This window comes from Ursus maritimus, unplaced genomic scaffold, assembly GCF_017311325.1.
Source record: "Ursus maritimus isolate PB19 unplaced genomic scaffold, ASM1731132v1 scaffold_5, whole genome shotgun sequence".
NCBI lineage: Eukaryota > Metazoa > Chordata > Mammalia > Carnivora > Ursidae > Ursus > Ursus maritimus.
This window is the reverse complement of record NW_024426663.1, coordinates 28,831,120-28,850,258: the sequence shown is the minus strand read 5'-3', so window position 1 is coordinate 28,850,258 and position 19,139 is coordinate 28,831,120. Positions and strand designations below refer to the sequence as shown.

Genomic DNA, 19,139 nt, shown 5'->3' with positions numbered 1-19,139 from the left:
ATATATAATTTTAACCATTTTGATAATATGGTTTCTTGGTACACAGGTAATGAAGTAAAAACTCAAACAGGAACAAGAAAATTATAAGTTAGGATCTTTTTCTACTAAAGGGATAGGGAAACAAATATATTTTAGGAGTACCTATTTGAAAAGAGTAAAAAAATTGATTTATTAGAAGTGGCATAGTTTACCAAGTATTAGCCTGGAGAAATGAAGCATACATGGGGTTTCTATTTGGTATTAAAAAAATTGCATTTTATATAGCGAACTTTTTATTGCTTGTTTTTTTGTTGGTTAAGTTTTCTAAGTTTTATGGTCAGTAAGTAATACCAACTTTGGCATAATATATTACTGATAAATTACTGTGAAAGGTGGGACCATTCGATTTTAATCTAATACAGAAAACATTATTCATGAACTATTAAAATCTGCTTTTTTGTACTTTGGAGAAATGGCTGAATCTAAAGCAAGGAAAATACAAAATGAGCAGAGATCAAGTGCTTAAGCAAATAGATTCTAAAAGGCTAAAGCTGGAACAGTTTTAGCAACAAAATAATGATAATGTTTAATTTTAACCTAAAGAATAAAATAAATATCCATGAGTCCATACTGATAGAAACAAATGATGAATAAACAGATGGAGCTGAAAGGACAAATCTTTTTTTTTTTTTAAAGATTTTATTTATTTATTCGACAGAGATAGAGACAGCCAGCGAGAGAAGGGAACACAGCAGGGAGAATGGGAGAGGAAGAAGCAGCTCATAGCAGAGGAGCCTGATGTGGGGCTCAATCCCATAACACGGGGATCACGCCCTGAGCCGAAGGCAGATGCTTAACCGCTATGCCACCCAGGCGCCCCTGAAAGGACAAATCTTACATACAGAATTCCAAATAATTGTGGATTCTATGCTTGCTAAGGGGTAGAGCTTAATTGTCCTCTGTTTTAGTGTGGGGTAGACTTAGTGACTCATCTTAAAAGCTGAGTACATGTTTGCCAGACAAAAAAGAGGACTGTATTGGCCATTTTAGACACAGTGTAAGTAAAAGCATTGAGATAGCAAGACATGTTTCCAGTTTCTGTTATGAAGATGTGTGTGTGTGTGTGTGTGTGTGTGTGTGTGTGTGTGTGTGTGTGTATGTATGCTGGGTCACATTATTTGGATTTCATCCTCTTCCTGGTGGGTCAAACATTAGAAGGTACAAGCATCACCTAAGGAGCACTCCTGTAAAGACAGTTTTACATTATGACATGAAGGTGGATCTTGAAATGAGAGACTGAGAAGCAATCTAGATTTAAAGAAGAAACAGAAGTAGAAGTGAGTGATATTATAGAAGCCAAGGTCAAAGAGTGTCAGATTCCATTAAAAAAAAACCCAACAACAAAATAAGGAGAGACAAGAAAATTTGGTTTGGAAATTCATAGATTGCCCATGACTTTGAAGTACCTCTGGAGGAATAGGTGAGGAAAGGCCAAGTTACAGTGGGTTAAGAAGTGAATGAGAAGAGGGAAGTAGAGGAAATCAAGACTTCTTACTGATGGGAAGGAGGGAGATCAAGTAGGTGGAAGCTTAGCAGCGGAGATAGGGCTAAAGGAAGGCTAGTCGAAGATGAGAACTATGTGTTTATACACTGGGAAGATCCTAGTAGAAGAACTGAAGACACGTTAGGGGAAGAGATAAGTAACTACTTAAGTAGAGTGCTCCAGAGGAACTAGAATGATGGACTGAAGATTTTTATGCAAGTGTTAATTTTGAAATGAGTGATACCGCCTCCTCACAGATAAGCAGTAAGGAAGGTTGGTATATATATAAACTTGGAAAGTCATTATATGGAGAAGAAAGTTGAGGTTTATTTCTGTGGCTTCTGTTTTCATCTCTGGTGAAAGAAACAGTTTTATGTTGAGACTGAGAACATTGAAATGTTAAGGGCCTTGAAAAATGTGTTTTGGGGTTGGAATGGTCACTGTGATGAAAAGAAAATGGAGTAAATTTGGGATGGTTGAAAATCTTGCCAAATAAATCAAATCCAATAATATGTTAAAAGGATACCATGTCCTAATCAAGTGCATAGAGCTTTTCCAGGAATTCAAGGCTGGTTTAACATTTAAAAATTAATTAGCATAATTCACCATATTATAAATTAAAATAGAAAAACCATATGATTATGTAGAAGAAGCATTTGACAAAATACAACACTCAATCACTCATGAAAATACCCAGTAAACTTAGAAAAGAGAGAACGTTAGCGGGGCACCTGGGTGGCACAGTTGGTTAAGTGTCTGACTGTTGGTTTTGGCTGAGATCATGATTTTAATAATTCACCACAAAAGGAAGATGGATGGCAAAAGACAATGAAAAAGTGCTCAACATTAGCTATGAGGAAAATGCAAATTCAAACCAAATGAGATAGTATTATATACCTACTAGAATGGCTAAAATTTAAAGGACTGACCATACCAAGTGTTGGTGAGCTGTGGAGGAACTGGCATACTCCTACAGTGGCACCGTGACTATGAAATAGAATAACCCCTTTGGAAAACAGTTTGGCAGTTTCTTAAAAAATTAAACATATACCTATCATGTGATCTAGCCATTCTACTTTTAGGTAGTTACCCAAGAGAAAAGGAAAGTTCTCATGTGAAGACTAATAGAGGAATGTTAATAGCACCTTTATTTGTAATAGACTTTTAGGTCGTTTCTAGTTTTTTACTATCAGTAGGTGAATGAATTGGCAGACTGTAGTGCGTCTGTACGGTGGACTACTACTCAGTGAAAAGGAATGAACGCTTGATGCACTCAACCGAACGAGTGAATCTCAGAATAATTGTGCTGAGTGAAAGAGAGCAGACGAGAAAGTGAATACTGTATGATCTCATTTATTTAAAATTCTAAAATATGAAAACTGTCGTGGCAGAAAGCAGTGGGTAGGATGAAGAGGGAGGGATTATCGAGGTGCACAAGGAGACTTTTGGGAAGTGCTTACTATTTTGATTGAAATAGATGTATGGGTATATACATCAAACCTTATCAGATTGTGTATTCAAAATAGTTGCAGTTTATTGTATATCAATTAAACCCAATGAAACTGTTCAATAATTTAAAAGAAAACAAGAACTTTTTTTGCCAAGATGTTTGTGATACAGTTGAAAAGTGAGAGGACAGAAAATGAGGTTGGAGTTAAAATGTCATTGAGTATCTGGGGAAAGGGTTCACATACATTATCTTGATAGCCTCAAGTAGTTGCCAGTGGTATTTTTAAAAATATTTTTATGTCTCAGTGTTTGAATGTCTTTCTTCAGGTGAATATAAAGGTATTGAGAAAAATGACACTATCCTCTTCTTCCCCCTCCCTTTTTTTTAAAGGAGTGACAGTTCATTCAGATTCTTTGTATTCTTCTTCGTCTATATTTGTCAGTTTGCTGTACATGTACTCCAAGCTGCAGGATTTCATAATTGGGGCAACTGGTAAGTCATTTACTTTAATTACTCTAGTTTTCATCTGTTTATCTAGTATCTCCATAATTTTGGCTTCCTAAAAATAGTTAACATAGAAAAGCCAGATTAGCAAAAGTAAACAAATGTAAAAATAGTAAAAAAATGCAATTTAAGAAATGTCAAAGCATAACCTTTGGGCAAACTATTCTACTGAAAATTACATTGCCATTTTTAAAAACAGCATATTGTATTTAGTTTAAATGAAATGTGTATATAACGGGCACTAAGAGGAAGAGTGAAAAGGATACTGAGAAGTGGTCAAATAGCTGGGCCAAGGATTGTGGAAGGGAGAGAAAAGAACTTCTGGGACTTTAAAAAAAAGGGTATCTATTATGTGTAAAGCACTATTTTAGGTATAGAGACCCATATTTCCATACACACACAAATACATATGCACATGGACACTTATCCTTGAAAAATGGGATCACTACAGTGCTTACTCTGTGGGAGACCCTCAGAAACTGAAATGATTTAGACTCAGGCTAGGAGATAATGGCAGATTAGTATCTCTCTTCATACACTTTGGAGCAAACATTCCTTGAATGAAATGGTGGGCAGAAGAGTACACATCTCTAAAATTATCCCTCCCTCTCTTCTATTATAATGGAGTTGCATACAGTTGAATTCTTATAAGCAAAAGCATGTACAAGGCAACTTTGCTGCAGTGTTTACAAAAACTAAGCATGTAACTAGGGTGTACTGAGGGCTTAAATTTAGTGTGCTAGTTCTGAATCAGAGTGGAGACTGGCAATCAGACAACTATAGGTAGCTTTGTGGATCCTCTAATGGTCATGCATACATGCAGAGAATTTATTTGGATACTTTAAAACAGTTCTGAAAGAAAAACTGTACATTATCATTTCAAATAGTGTATTTAGTCTTTGGCATATGAGGGAAAGGAAATGTTTTAAATGTTTAATTAAAAAATATACTGCTTATGTTAACAGCACAAGTTTTTTTGTTCTTATGAAATTGAAGTAATTTCTTTTGCTCTTTAGCACAAATTTGGAAAAAAATGTTAAAAACGAGCATAACATTGTGTAGTGGCTGCATAGCACGGGAGCCTGCTAGTGAGGGAGCGTATAGGATGACGTGTTCGAAGATATTTAGACCTCATGTGCTTCAGCAGACTTTTAAAAAATTAAAAATTTATATTGTTTATTTTGAGTTAATTGCAGATTCACATAGTTATAAGAAATAATACTGATTACCCAGTTTTTTCCATTAGTAGCATCTTGCAAAATCATGGCGTAATATCAAAACCAGGGTCTTGACATCGACAGAGTAAAGATAAAGAACATTTCCATCACCAGAGGAACTCTCATGTTGCCCTTTCATAGCACATTCACTTCCTTCCTGTCCTCATTTCCTTCTTAACCCCAGCAGCCACAAATCTGTTCATCATTTCTATTATTTTGTCATTTCAAGAATGTTATATAAATGGAATCACAGGGTATGTAAGTTTTGTCTTTTTGTGCTTGGCATAGTTCTCCGGAGATTCATCTAGGTCTTTGTGTGTATCAGTAGTTCGTTCGTTTTTATTCCTGAGTAAAACTGTAGCTGTACCACAGTTTGTTTAATCATTCACCAGTTGAGGGACTCTGGACTGTTTCTAGTTTTAGGCTATTATAAATAAAGCTTAACTCTGTAAATGTGAACAAATTTTGTGTGAACATCCATTTTTACTTCTCTGTGATAAATATCCAAGAGTATAATTGTTGGTTCATATGGAAGTCGTGTATTTAGTCATTTTTAAGAAACTAACAGACTTTTCCAGAACGGCTCTGCCATGTTACATTCCCACCAACAATGTTTGAGTGACTCAGCCTCCATGTCCTGACCAGAACTGGTGTTGTCACTTTTTAAAATTTTATTCTGATAGATGTATAGTGATGTCTCACTGAGGTTTTAAGCTTCTGTTTCTCCAGTGACTCATGATATTGAACATCTTTTCATGTGATTATTTGCCTCTTTATATCCTCTTGGTGAAACACCTTTTCATGTCTTTTGTTTTTTTTCTAACCCTTTAGCTTTGAAAGTTCTTCATATATTCTGGATGCTAATTGTTGTTTGTATATACAGTTTGCAAATATTTTCTTCCATAATTAAGCAGATTTTGAAAACTGAAAATAATAATGAGTTCATATGCTTAAAAAAAAGTAAAATCTGGTGGTACACACTTAAGGCTCTGGTACTTAGTGTTGGATTTGAATTCAGACTATGCCATTTATTAGCTGTGTGACTTCGAGCAAGTTAGTGAATATCTCTGACTCAGATGCTCATCTGCAAAATAGGGATTTAAAACAGCATCAGGGGGCGCCTGGGTGGCGCAGTCGTTAAGCGTCTGCCTTCGGTCAGGGCGTGATCCCAGCGTTTTGGGATCGAGCCCCACATCGGGCTCCCTACTCTCTGCTGGGAGCCTGCTTCTTCCTCTCCCACTCCCCCTGCTTGTGTTCCCTCTCTCGCTGGCTGTCTCTGTCAAATAAATAAATAAAATCTTAAAAAAAAAACCAGCATCAGTCTTATGGAATTGTGAAAATTAAGTGAGTTAATATAAAGAACTTGAATATTGCCTGGCTCATAAGTGCTGAATATGTATTGGTTACTATGTTATTTTTTAAAAAGCAGGTATTCACTTACTTGTCTAACACTTGTTTTTTTTAATTGCTTCTTAGTGGTTGGATTTCATCCCTTACTGGTCTCAACCAAAGTATTCCTGTTGGAATTATGATGATAATCATAGCAGCACTTTTCACAGCATCAGCAGTCATCTCACTAGTTATGTTTAAAAAGGTAAGCGAATTTTACATCTGTAAATTTTTATACTTAATCTTATGTTCAGTCCCCATCTTCCCGTTTTGCTCTTAGTTCAGTGTAACCTCAAGCAGTTTTGTCGTTCTTCTTGAGCGCCTGTTCTCTTTGAGGATTACCTTTTACAGTTACAAGTTAAGCACAAAGAAAATTTCATCACATTTTTAACTTCCTGTAAAAAGGAAATATTTTAAAATCCTGTTAGCTCAAGGTTTCTTAGACGAAGAGTCAACCTCATTTAAAAATTTTGGAATTAAAAATTTTTTTCTAATTTCTTTTTTTTGAATATAAAGCATATTAGCCTGATTAATACAAGAAGTAAATTTGTGTGGAATGTGCGTTTTGTTTGTTTTTAAAATTGAAAGACATGAAATTATGAATATAAAGTAAGCTGGTGACAGCTTTGGGCTGTGTTACAACATGAATTTGTTTTTAGTTGACTGCCCAATTATCTTAGCTATACTTCTCTGTATAAAATTCCCATGGCTGTTTTCATAGCCTTAAAAAAAAATCATTACATAGGGTGAGAGAGAAATCAATGGTTTTGTTTATATAAAGTTTTACTGTGTCTCAGATAAGTATTTTTGATATTCTACATGTGTTCGAATATGTAGATTTTACATGATATAGAAACCCTGGGAATAACCCCTGTGTTTTAAGATGATAAAGACTTTTTGGTGGGTTTCACTTTAAAGAAGATAATTCCTTAGGACAGTTTTTTCTTTATTTTTTACTGTCTGGTAACTTGAGAATATGTACAAGGAATACTGTACCTTATATTTAAGAATAACTACTTGTGCATTTGCCTTTTATCTGCCTCAAAACTCTGAAGACTGGGCTGTGTTCTTTCTGCCCATATTTTGCTACTCATTTTCTCTCTTAAAAACTTTTCTTTTCTGAACTACACACAAGTACTATCAAAACTCAGCTTGCCAAAGTTACTAAGTTCTATAGCCTTTTTGCAGTTACCTTTTCCCTTGAATTCTGCAGTCTTCTACCCTACAGATGGCTCCTCTTCCTCAGTGTTTGTAATTGTGTTCTGAATCTCCTGCCTTTGAGGCTGTTCTTTCTTCATTTCTTTGTCCAGCTCCTAAGTACAGGTCTTCTTAAATGAAATCAGCTCTCTGCTCTTTGTGCTATATAATCTTTTTCCTGGAGATTTCAGTCTGTCCCATTTTTTGAGTTCCTTCTCTTCTCTATCGTGGGTGACCTAGAGTCTTGGAGTTGGAAGACATAATGCTTTGCATAAAAATTTACTTGCTTGATCAGATGAGTGTTTAGGTCTCCAGTTGATTGATATCATCATCTCACAGTAATGCGTCAGCGACTCATTAGTTCCTTCTCAGAACTAGCTCTTCTTCCAGAAGTTCTGATCCATAGTCAAAAAATATTTATTAAGACCACATAATATATGATTTCATTTATATGAAGTGTCCGAAACAGGTGAATCTCTAGAGATAGAAAGTAGATTGTTGGTTGCCTTTGGCTGGGGGTAGGGCAGAGAAGAATGGCTGATGGTTATGAAATTTCTTTTTGTGGTAATTAAAAGTTCTAAAATTAGATTTATAGATGATATATTCACAACACTAAAATACTAAGCCCCATTGAATTCTACACTTTAAATGGATAAATTGTTTATTATGCAAATTTTATCTCAGGGAAGCTGTTCTTTAAAAAGGAACATTTATTAAGTACCTACTATAAATTTAGTGATGCTAAGTATTTTCTCATGATTCCATTTAAATTTATTTCAGCACTTTGCTTTTATCCGTGTTTTCATTACTTTTTAAGTCACTTTCCTAGATACTTTCTTAGAATCCTTTTCATCTTTTTCTTTCTTTCCATTCCCAGCCTCAGCCCAGAATTTTTTTTGCAAGTCACTCACACTGCCAACTTCCTTCAGTCCGTTTTATGTGTAGTTACTATGTTAATCTAAAAAAAACCCAAGCCCAGCAATCTGAAGATTTTTTTGAAGTGGACTGGGTTGAGAATGGAATTTTGGTGGTTGTGGGAAGTATGGCTAGTAGTGACCTTTTACTGCTCCTGGATCCATACTTTCTCCTCTAGTCAAACTGTATTTCTAAGTTTCTTTATATGTATCACATATGTTCCTTTGTCCCAGTTTTTGTTCATGCTAGGCCTTTTGACTCCTCGGTTGCTTCATCTTCTATGCCAGTTGAAGACCTACAAGTGTTCTTTTAAGATCTAGCTTAAATCTTCATTCCTCTTTCACAGAATCTTTCTCATTACCCATGTCTTCAGTATTAGGTCATCCTCTGTTTTCTTGGGGGAACTTAGTGTCGGTATTACTCACTGCAGCATCTGGGCACAAGCCACTTTATATACCTTTCATTCTGGGTGCCCAGCTTGTTAAAGTTCCTCTGGGTGAACATGTCCTTTAGCATTGGAATTAGAAGAGCAAGAGCTATGGAACCATACACTCAAGATTGAAATTCTGGTGCCTTGACTTAGAGCTCTGAGTTGAGGCAGCCTTCTGTAACCACTCAAATTCAGTGTCATCACCTGTTCTGTAAGCTCCATGAGAGCAGAGACCTAGTCTGTTCTCTTTGAGGTTATATTTCTTACATCTGGAACAGTGACTGACAGTGATTGGCATGGGATAGGCACTCAAAGTATTTGTTGAATGAAGGAAGGAATGGGAATAATAACTACTTCCATAGTGTTAGGGTGAGGATTAAGTGAAACAGGGAACATAAGTTGCACAGCACAGGGCTTTCTCAATTAAAGTTAACTTTTTTTTTCTGGTCTTCTTGACCCCTTTATCAGTTAATATGTAGGGTCTGGTTTAGTGTCTACTTTTATAGTAGATGTCTGTATCAATCAGTGTTTTATCAGAGAAACAGAATGAAGAGATTTATTGAAAGGAATTGGCTTATGTGGTTTTGGGGGTTTGCTAGGTTAGTCTAAAATCCATAGGGCAGGCAGTCGGGGGGCGGGGGTTGGAAAATCTCAAGCGAAAGCTGAAGTTCCGGTCACAGGTGGGATTTCTTCTTCCTCAGAGAAACCTCAGTTCTGTTCTTAAAGCCTTTCAACTGATTGGATCAGGCCTACCCAGATAACTCAGAACACTCTCGTTTTCTTAAAGGCAACTGATTAATAATCACATGGACAAAATACCTTCATAGGAACACCTAGATTAGTGTTTGATTGATAACCTAAGACTATAGCCTAGCCAAAGAAACATGACCATGGCAACATCTCTTTGGACATTTCTTTATTCCATGTGTATCATTGGGGGTGCTTTATAAAACTAGAAATGTAATAAGTTTAGAGTACCATGGAGGGTTTTGTGGTATGTTGCAGTTTCCATTCATTTGTTAACCATTTATGAGCAATGTGTTATGTGTCAAAGTACTGCATTATGTATAAGCTCAAGGAGCTTGCATTTTGGCATGAAGGAGAAACAAGTGGCTAGGTACCACAATTCATTGATTAGTGGCTATTTATAGGGACAAGTAGAGGGATCATAGAGGAGAGACACCTAAGTTTTGGAGATCTGTGTACTAGTGAGGTTTTTTTAAAGTATTACCTTAGCTGAGATGCCACGATGAACAGGAGTTATCTAAGTAAAGGAACAGGGAGAAGAGAGAGGATAAGTAGGTATGGGGTAGCAGGAATACCGTTTTCATATTTAGTGCAGGAAATAACGTGGCATATTCAGGGATTTAAAAATAGCTCAGAATGGATGGGAAATAAACTTGGTGCATGAGTTGGGTGGGAGAAGATGTGGGGTGTTGCTTGTGGAGGACAGGGAAAGAGGGGGCTGTACACATAAGCCACATTCTGCAAGGTCTTGTAAACTGGGAAACCTTATTAAGAAGTTTAGACCTTCTCTACTGAGTGGTGGTGAGCCATAGAAGAGGTTTAAAGAGGAAAGTAATGGAATTGATCAATTTGAGCTTTAGAAAGACTGTTCTCAAATAGATTTGGCATTTGTAGGGCAGGGATATGGTACTTGGAGAAATGAAGCCTGGGAGACAAGGTAGGAAGCTGGTAATGGTGGTGGTCAGAACTAATGAAACGGCAGTGTGAAGTTACTGTAGTCAAGGGAAAATGAGGAGGTAGTGACTGATTGGACCTGAGCGTGGAATTGGAGGTTGAGGGAAGACTCAAGGATTACGCAAAGGTTTTAGATGGTGGGTCATTCAGGAAGAGAGTACAGGAAGAAGAAAAGATATATGGGCATCAGGGTACTGGGCTGGTTCATTTGCTGGGCATGCAACTCTTACTCTCAGAGTCCTGAGTTCCAGCTCCACGTTGGGCGTGAAGACTACGTACATACATACATACATATATATATATATAGAGAGAGAGAGAGAGAGAGAGAGAAGATATATGGGCATCAAGTCGTTTTCCACTTTGAATCAAGGGAGTTTAAAATAATGCTGGAGCACTGAAGTATAAACACATGGTAAGCTTTTGGATGTATAAATTGGGAACAAAGGAAAGAACTTTAGGCTGAATTTCTAGACTTGGGAAGTAATGACTTCTTGATGTAAATGAAGCCTAGGAAGTGGGTTTGGTAGTGAGATGAGGGTAGAACTGCAGATCTGTGAGGAAAGAATGTGGAGGGAATTTTAACCAGTAGTGATGGTGGCATGTGTGGCACAGATGATGAATCAGCCAGAGTGTGGAGATGGTGTTTATTCTCCAGCTGCTGTGTAACTGAGCACTGTGTGCCGCACTCTAAAGTCTTTGACCTGCAGCTTTTCTCCCAGGTACACAACTCTTTAAGATCCAGCCCATGAAAGGAAAAGTTTTTTGCTGTGCTGATTGTATGCCAGGCATTCAAAAGAAATATGACTGCTTCCCAAATAAATGTATTAATATGGGAATTGTGCCGCATACTCTATTTTGGTCGACCTTTTTTTTAACTTCATAGTTGAAGAAGTTACCGGTGAAATCCTTTTATATGTGTTCACTGTCAGTCAATGCAATACAAGTCCCTGAACTTCTCTGAATCTCATAGTCTAATGAAATAGGAATTTAGATGAGATGGTTTTCTGTATGATTTTATGAAGTATAATAAATGGGATGTAAGCTAAAATATAATTGAGCTCAGATTTCATACTATAGTGGCAAGGATTTCTCTTACTTTTTTTTTTTTAAGGATTTTTTTTATTTATTGGAGAGAGAAAGAGGGAGCACAAGCAGGGGGAGCAGCAGAGGGAGAGAGAAGCAGGTTCCCTGCTGAGCAGGGAGTCTGAAGCAGGGTTCCAACCCAGGACCCTGGGATCATGACCTGAGCCGAAGGCAGACATTATCTGACTGAGCCACCCAGGTGCCCTGATTTGTCTTACTTTTGATAGAAATTGAGATCCAGTAAAAGCACGGAACAGCTGAAAACATACTGGCTGTTTCCTCTGTGTGTATGTAGCCATAGTTGCTAACCACTAGGGGTCAGGCTCTTCATAAACAGTTAATGCCCTCCAAAAGTTCCCAAAGCACACTATTTGACTCTAGAATTGTTGCATTTTGTTAGGCTATTCTGTGTCTCCAGCCCCAGCTAAACATGCTTGGTGGTATATGTTTATTTCAGTGATAATGAATACAATTTTGAGAATTCTTTTGGCATTCTGATTTGGCCTTGCATAATTGGAATAAGTAATCATGGCTGTATGAAGTGCCCAGTATGAGTGCTATGGTATCTTTGTTTCCTCCTAGTGTCATTTTATAATTAAAATTTGAAAAAATTGAAATGCAAGAATATCTGTCTCTTCTCAGATAAGCGAACAGTTCACCTCTTACCTTTCACAGGTTTCTTAAACTTTCACTTAGATTGTTTCTAAAAGGTATTTTTTTAAAAGGTCGTCTTTCTATAGTAAACAAATAGAATTAAGTAATAGTTTTGGACTAAGAGGGGGGTATTTTCAGTAGATCGTACCCAGGGAATCCAAAAATTTCCTTCTTTTAATTGGTTTAAGAGCCAGAACAACTTAGTATGGAAGAGATAGATGATACATAATTTGTATTCCTTTTGGGACTTAGTTTTGAATGATTTTTCCCATGAAATTTAAGAAACTGTTCATAGACATTTGTGTTCACACTAATAAAGTAATTACTAATAGTGATTTTTTAAGCATTTCAAAAGAATTTTAGAAAAAACTTATTTCAGGGGTACCTGGGTGGCTCAGTCGGTTAAGAATCTGCCTTCAGCTTGGATTGTAATCCCAGGGTTCCTGCTCAGCACGGAGCCTGCTTCTCCCTCTGCCTCGTCCTCTCTTTCTCACTCTCTCTCTCAAATAAGTAAAATCTTTTAAAAGAACAAAAACTCATTTCACTTTTAAAAAAACAAGTTTCCCTAAATGCTTTAAAATTTTTTAAATGCCAGTATATCCATTCTGAAAATACTTTTCTGTGAGACTATAGAATTTGGGTATATCATCCAGAATAATGACGTCTCATTGATTAGTTAAATTGGTGTTTTATAGTAAATGCTTTGTAAACATATCCTTACATTTAAGTAATAGTCGTAGATTAAAAGTGATGCTTTCACTTTTTTTGAAAGCACTGTTGTTCACTTCTTTCTTTCTTCCTTTCTTCCTTCCTTCCTTCTTCTTTCTTTCTTTCTTTCTTTCTTTCTTTTTTTTTTTTTTTGCTTTATTTGGATCTAGGACAGAATGCTAATAATTTTAATATACTTTTTTTATAGTCACAAATAGGTATACTTCTTTTGTCTCCGTCTCTTTCTCTGAATCATCCAGCGCTATAATTTTTCCTGTTATGAATCAATTTCAGATGATTCACATTGCCTGTTAAAACGCAGGTCCACATGCTTGTTATCTTCATCCAGGGGACACAGGGTAGGTACAGTAATACTTTCGAATCCCTAGAAAAATTGGTACTCTGAGAAAGTTGTTTATATCCTCTCCTCAAGTGGTATCCTTAGTATTTTCACTTTTTTCTGATTGTCCTCTATTTTTGTTATTCTTTTCTGTAAGTACTTAATAAATCCCAAATCAAGACTGATATGTCCTAATTATTGAAAATCATCTTTACTTAGGCATGTTCAGATTTGTTGGCTCTGCTAATATTTATAATGCTGTACATGATATTTTATCTAAATAATCTTTATTTTTAACAACTCATGTTGAGTGATCATTCATATATTATGTAATTTACCCATTTAAAATGTACAATTCATGGTTTTTGATATTTTTTCAAATTGTGGCGAAATATATAATATAAAATTTGCTGTTTTTATCATTTTTAAGTGTACAATTCAGTGGCATTAATTACATTCACAGTGTTAGGTAACTATAGCCATTATTTCCAAAACATTTTCATCATGCCAAGCAGCACTCTGCAGTCCTAGAGCAATAACTCTCCATTTCTCCCCATACCCAGCCCTTGGTAAGCTCTCAGCTGCTTTCTGCCCCAATGAATTTGACCATTCTAGATATTTATATAAGTGGAATTGTAGGATAATTTACTGTTGTGTATGGACTATTTCACTTACCATAAAGTTTTCAGGGTTCATCCATGTTGTCTGTATCAGAATTTCATTCTTTTTGTAGCTGAATAATATTCCACAGCGTGTACATATAGTATATTGCTTTTATTAATCTGTGGACGGGCATTTGGGTTGTTTCTCCCTTTTGGCTATTGTAAATAATGCTACTCTGAATATTGGTGCACAGGAACCTGTGTTAATAATCTCTTTGCTTTGAATTCTTTTGGGTATATACTTAAGAGGAATTGCTTGGTGGTCAAATGGTAATTCACCAATCAGTTTTTGAACAGCTACCAAACCATTGTCTGCAGTGGCTGTACTGTTTTACATTCCTGCCAGCGTTGTGTAGGTTTTCAATTTCTCCACATCCTTGCCAATGTTTGTAATTTTTCATTTTTTCTGATAAGAGCCATCCTCGTAGGTGTGAAGTATAGTATCACTTTTAATTTCTTAATTTTTTTTCCCAAAACTGAAATCACTTCAATATGGTACACATGATTACATAAAAATTCAGGGTTTTCACAAATAGATTATGCTCTCTTCTAAACTTACTCCAGAGGTAGGTATTCATATTTTATATCACCTGTATAAAATCGTATGTATATATTAATATAAACTTAAATCATAAAGAAGACAGGGCATTCAGTATCGAGATTTACAATCAATGAAATGAAACAAATATAAATAAGGAGTTAATAATAAGTAAGCATAATAATATTTTTAAACAATATGTTGACATTAAAAATTTTTCTGTTCTAAAATACTTTTTTTTTAAAGATTTATTTATTTATTTATTAGACAGAGAGAGACAGCCAGCGAGAGAGGGAACACAAGCAGGGGGAGTGGGAGAGGAAGAAGCAGGCTCCTAGTGGAGGAGCCCGATGTGGGGCTCAGTCCCGGCAAGCCAGGATCACGCCCTGAGCCGGAGGCAGACGCTTAACGACTGCACCACCCAGGCGCCCCCTAAAATACTTTTTATTTTTCTAGTAACTGAATTACAGTTGACATACAATATTATATTAGTTTCAGATGTACAACATAGTGATTCGACATTTATAAACATTATGGGGACTCCTGGGTGGCTCAGGTGGATAAGTGTCAGACTCTTGATTCCGGCTTAGGTCATGATCTCAGGGTTATGAGATTGAGCCCCGTGTTGGACTCTGAGCTGGGTGTGATGCCTGCTTAAGATTCTCTCCCTCTCCTTCTGCCCCTCCCCCTGCTCACATGCATGTGCATGTTCTCTCTCTTAAAAAAAAAAAAAGGAAATAAACAGGATGAAATACTTTCCATGATAAGTAGTTAACCATCTGTCACCATAAGAGTTTACACAATATTATTGACTATATTCCCGTATGCTGTACTTTACATCCCTATGATTTATTTATTTTGTAACTGGAAGTTTGTACCTCTCAAACCCCTTCACCTATTTTTCCCATCCCTTCACTTCTGTAACACCCCTCCCAACATCCCCCCACCCCCAGCCCTCAGCAACCATCATTTTGTACTCTGTATTTATGTGTCTGTTTCTGGTTTTTCTGTTGTTTGCTCATTTGTTTTGTTTTTTAGATTCTGCATGTAAGTGAAATCATATGGTATTTGTCCTTCTCTGACTTACGTTACTTAGCATAATAATACATGGATCCACCCATGTTGTTGAAAGTGACGAGATCTCATTCTTCTTTTGGCTGAGTAATATTGCAATATATATATATACACCACATCTTCTTTATCCATTCATTTATTAGCAGATACTTAGATTTCTTCTTATCTTGGCTATTGTAAATAATACTATAACAACCGTAGGCATACATAAATCTTTTCCAATTAATGCTTTTGTTTGCCTTGGGTAAAGAACCAGAAGTGGAATGACTGTATCATGTGGTACTTCTATTTTCAGTGTTTTGAAGAATCTACATACTGTTTTCCATAGTTGCTATACCAGTTTACATGCCCACCAACAGTGCAGGAAGGCTCCCTTTTCCCCATATTTTGGCCAACACTTGTTATTTCTTGTCTTTTGGAGGATAGCAATTATGGCTGATGTGAGGTGGTATCTCATTGTGGTTTTGATTTGCATTTGATGGTTGGTGATAATGAGCATTTTTGCACATAGCTGTTGGCTATTTATATGTTGTCCTTGGGAAAATGTCTATTCAGGTTCTTCTGCCCGTTTTTTAATTGGATTGTTTGGTTTTTTGAGTTGTATTAATTCTTTATGTATTTTGGATATTAGTCTCTTATTATTTGTATTATTTGCACATATCTTCTCCCATTCAGTAGATATTGCCTTTTCATTTCGTTGATGGTTTCCTTCACTGGTAGAAAGCTTTTTAGTTTGATGTAGTCCCATTTGTTTATTTTTGTTTTTGTTGCACTTGCCTAAGGAGACATATCCAAAAAAATATTGCTAAGACTAATGTCCTAGAGTTTACTACCTGTGTTTTCCTTTAGGAGTTTTATGGCTTCAGGTCTTACATTATATGTTTAATCCATTTTGAATTCATTTTTATATATGGTGAAAGAAAGTGGTCCAGTTTCATTTTTTTGCATGTAGCTGTCCAGTTTTCCCAATACCATTTATTGAAGAGACTCTCTTTTCCCCACTGTATATTCTTGCCTCCTTTGTCACAGATTAAGTAACCATGTAAGAATCGGTTTATTTCTGGGCTCTGTATGATGTTCCATTATGCTATGTGTGTCTCTTTGCACCAGTACAGGACTGTTTTGGTTACCATAGCTTTGTAGTAGAGCTCGAATCTGGAATTGTGATACTTCTAGCTTTGCTCTTCTTTCTCAAGATTGCTGTGGCTATTTGGGGTCTTATGTGGTTCTGTGTAAATGTTAGGATTATTCTAATTCTGAGAAAAATACTGTTGGTATTCTGATAGGGATTGCATTGAATTTGTAAATTGCTTTGGATAGTTTCGACATTTTAGCAGTGTTTTTTTATAATAATTTTTTATTATGTTATGTTAGTCACCATATAGTACATCCTTAGTTTTTGATGTAGTGTTCCATGATTCGTTATTTGCGTATAACACCCAGTGCACCATGCAATACGTGCCCTCCTTAATACACATCACTGGCCTATCCCAGTCCCCACCCCCCTCCCATCTGAAGCCCTCAGTTTGTTTCTCAGCGTCCATAGTCTCTCATGGTTCATTCCCCCTTCTGTTTACCCCCCCTTCATTCTTCCCTTCCTTCTCCTACCGATCTTCCTAGCAGTATTTTTTTTTTTAAGATTTTATTTATTTATTTAACAGAGAGAGACAGTGAGAGAGGGAACACATGCAAGGGGAGTGTGCGAGGGAGAAGCAGGCTTCCTGCTGAGCAGAGAGCCCATGCGGGGCTCAATCCCAGGACCCTGGGATCAGGACCTGAGCCGAAGGCAGACGCTTAACGGCTTAGCCACCCAGGCGCCTGTTGACATTTTAGCAATATTGAGTCCATGAGCGTGATAGATCTTTCCATTTGTATCAACATCAATTCATTTCATCAGTGTCTTATAGTTTTCATTATATGGGTCTTTTACCTCTTTGGTTAAGTTTATTCCTAGGTATTTTTTTTCTTTTTTGATGTTATAGTGAATGGGATTACTTTCTTAATTCTCTTTCTGCTAGTTTATTATTAGTATATAGATTTCTTTTTTTTTTTTTTTTTAATGATTTTTTTATTATATTATGTTAGTCACCATACAGTACATCCCCGGTTTCCGGGTAAGGCTTGATGATTCATTAGTTGTGTATAACACCCAGTGCACCATGCATACGCCCTCCTTACTACCCATCACCGGTCTATCCCATTCCCCCCAACCCCTCCTTGAAGTCCTCAGTTTGTTTCATAGTCCATAGTCTCTCATGTTTCATTCCCCCTTCTGATTACTCCCCCTTTCTTTATCCCTTTCTTCCCCTACCGATCAACCTAGTCTCTTATGTTCCATAGAGGAGAGAAATCATATGATAGTTGGTCTTCTTCTCTGCTTGACTTTATTTCACTTAGCATTATCTCCTCCAGTGCTGTCCATGTTGTAGCAAATGTTGAGAACTGCTCTTTCTGATAGCTGAGTAATATTCCATTGTATATATGGACCACAACTTCTTAATCCAGTCATCTGTTGAAGGGCATTCTCGGCTCCTTCCCGATTTAGCTATTGTGGACATTGCTGTTAATGAACATTGGTGCATATGGTCCTTCTCTTCACTCACGCCTGTATCTTTTGGGGTAAATACCAGTAGTGTAATGGACTGGATCATAGGGTAGCTCAATTTTTAACTTTTTAAGGGACCTCCACACTGTTTTCCAGAGTGGCTGTACCAATCCTTGATTCTACCAACAATGTAGAGGGATCCCCTTTCTCCACATCCTCTCCAACAATTGTTGTTTCTTGCCTTGTCTATTTTTGCCATTCTTAACTCGGCTAAGGTGGTATCTCAGTGTGGTTTGATTTGAATTTCCTTGATGGCTAATGATTTTGAACATTTTTTTCATGTGTCTGTTAGCCATTTGTATGTCTTCATTGGAAAAATTCTGTTCAATCTTCTGCCCATTTTTTGATTTGTTTATTTGTTTTCGTATTGAGTTTGAGAAGTTCTTGTAGATCTTGGATACCAGTTCCATTTATCTGGTAGTGTTCATTTGAAAGTATATTCTCCCATTCCTGTGGGTCTGCTTCTAGTTTTTTCTGACTCTGTTTCCTTGAGTGCAGAAACTTTTAACTGATGAAGTCCCTATAATTCATTTTATCTTTGTGTTTCTGCTTCCTTTGGGGATGTGCTGTTAGAAAAAGGTTGTCTTTCTGGGCCAGCATGTCGTAGAGGTTGCTTGCCTATGTTTCTCTCTAGAATTTTGATGGATTCCTGTCTCACATCGCGGCTTCTTTCATCCATTTGGAGTTTATTTTGTATGATGGAGAGTAGTGGTCAGTTTATTCTCTTTCGCTTAGCTGTCCAATTTTCCAGCACCATTTATTGAAGAGACTCAGTCTTTTCTCCATCCGATGTTTTTTCCTGCTTTTATCAAATATTAGTTGTTCCCAAAGAGCAGAGGGTCCCCATTTCGTGGCCGCTTCTATTCTTGTTCCACCTTGGTCTATGTGTCTCTGTTTTTGTATGCACAGTACATGCTGTTCTTTGTGACTAAAGCTGTAGTACAGTTCTAAATCTGAGCTTGTGGATGCCCCAGCTTTGTTTTTCCTTTCAACAGTTCTTTGAGATTCTGGGGCCCTTTTCTGCTTTCCATACAATTTAGACTGTTTGTTCCAGTTCTTGAAAATAAGTCCTTGGTATTTTGATCAGGGATACATGAAAGTGTAGATTGTGCTCTGGAGTATTATGGATATTTTGAACTTATGTTAATTC

The 19,139-nt window shown here is 36.7% G+C and overlaps 1 protein-coding gene across 3 annotated transcripts in view; it reads left to right on the top strand.

Annotated features, from left to right (window-relative positions):
* SCAMP1 (secretory carrier membrane protein 1) overlaps positions 1 to 19,139 on the top strand; it is a 139,677-nt gene that overhangs the window by 91,465 nt on the left and 29,073 nt on the right. For all 3 annotated transcript variants that reach the window (XM_040622151.1, XM_040622150.1, XM_040622152.1), the window contains exons 7-8: positions 3,363 to 3,464; positions 6,170 to 6,287. In XM_040622151.1, coding sequence (XP_040478085.1) covers positions 3,363 to 3,464; positions 6,170 to 6,287 — 220 coding nt within the window. The remainder of the gene's footprint in view (positions 1 to 3,362; positions 3,465 to 6,169; positions 6,288 to 19,139) is intronic.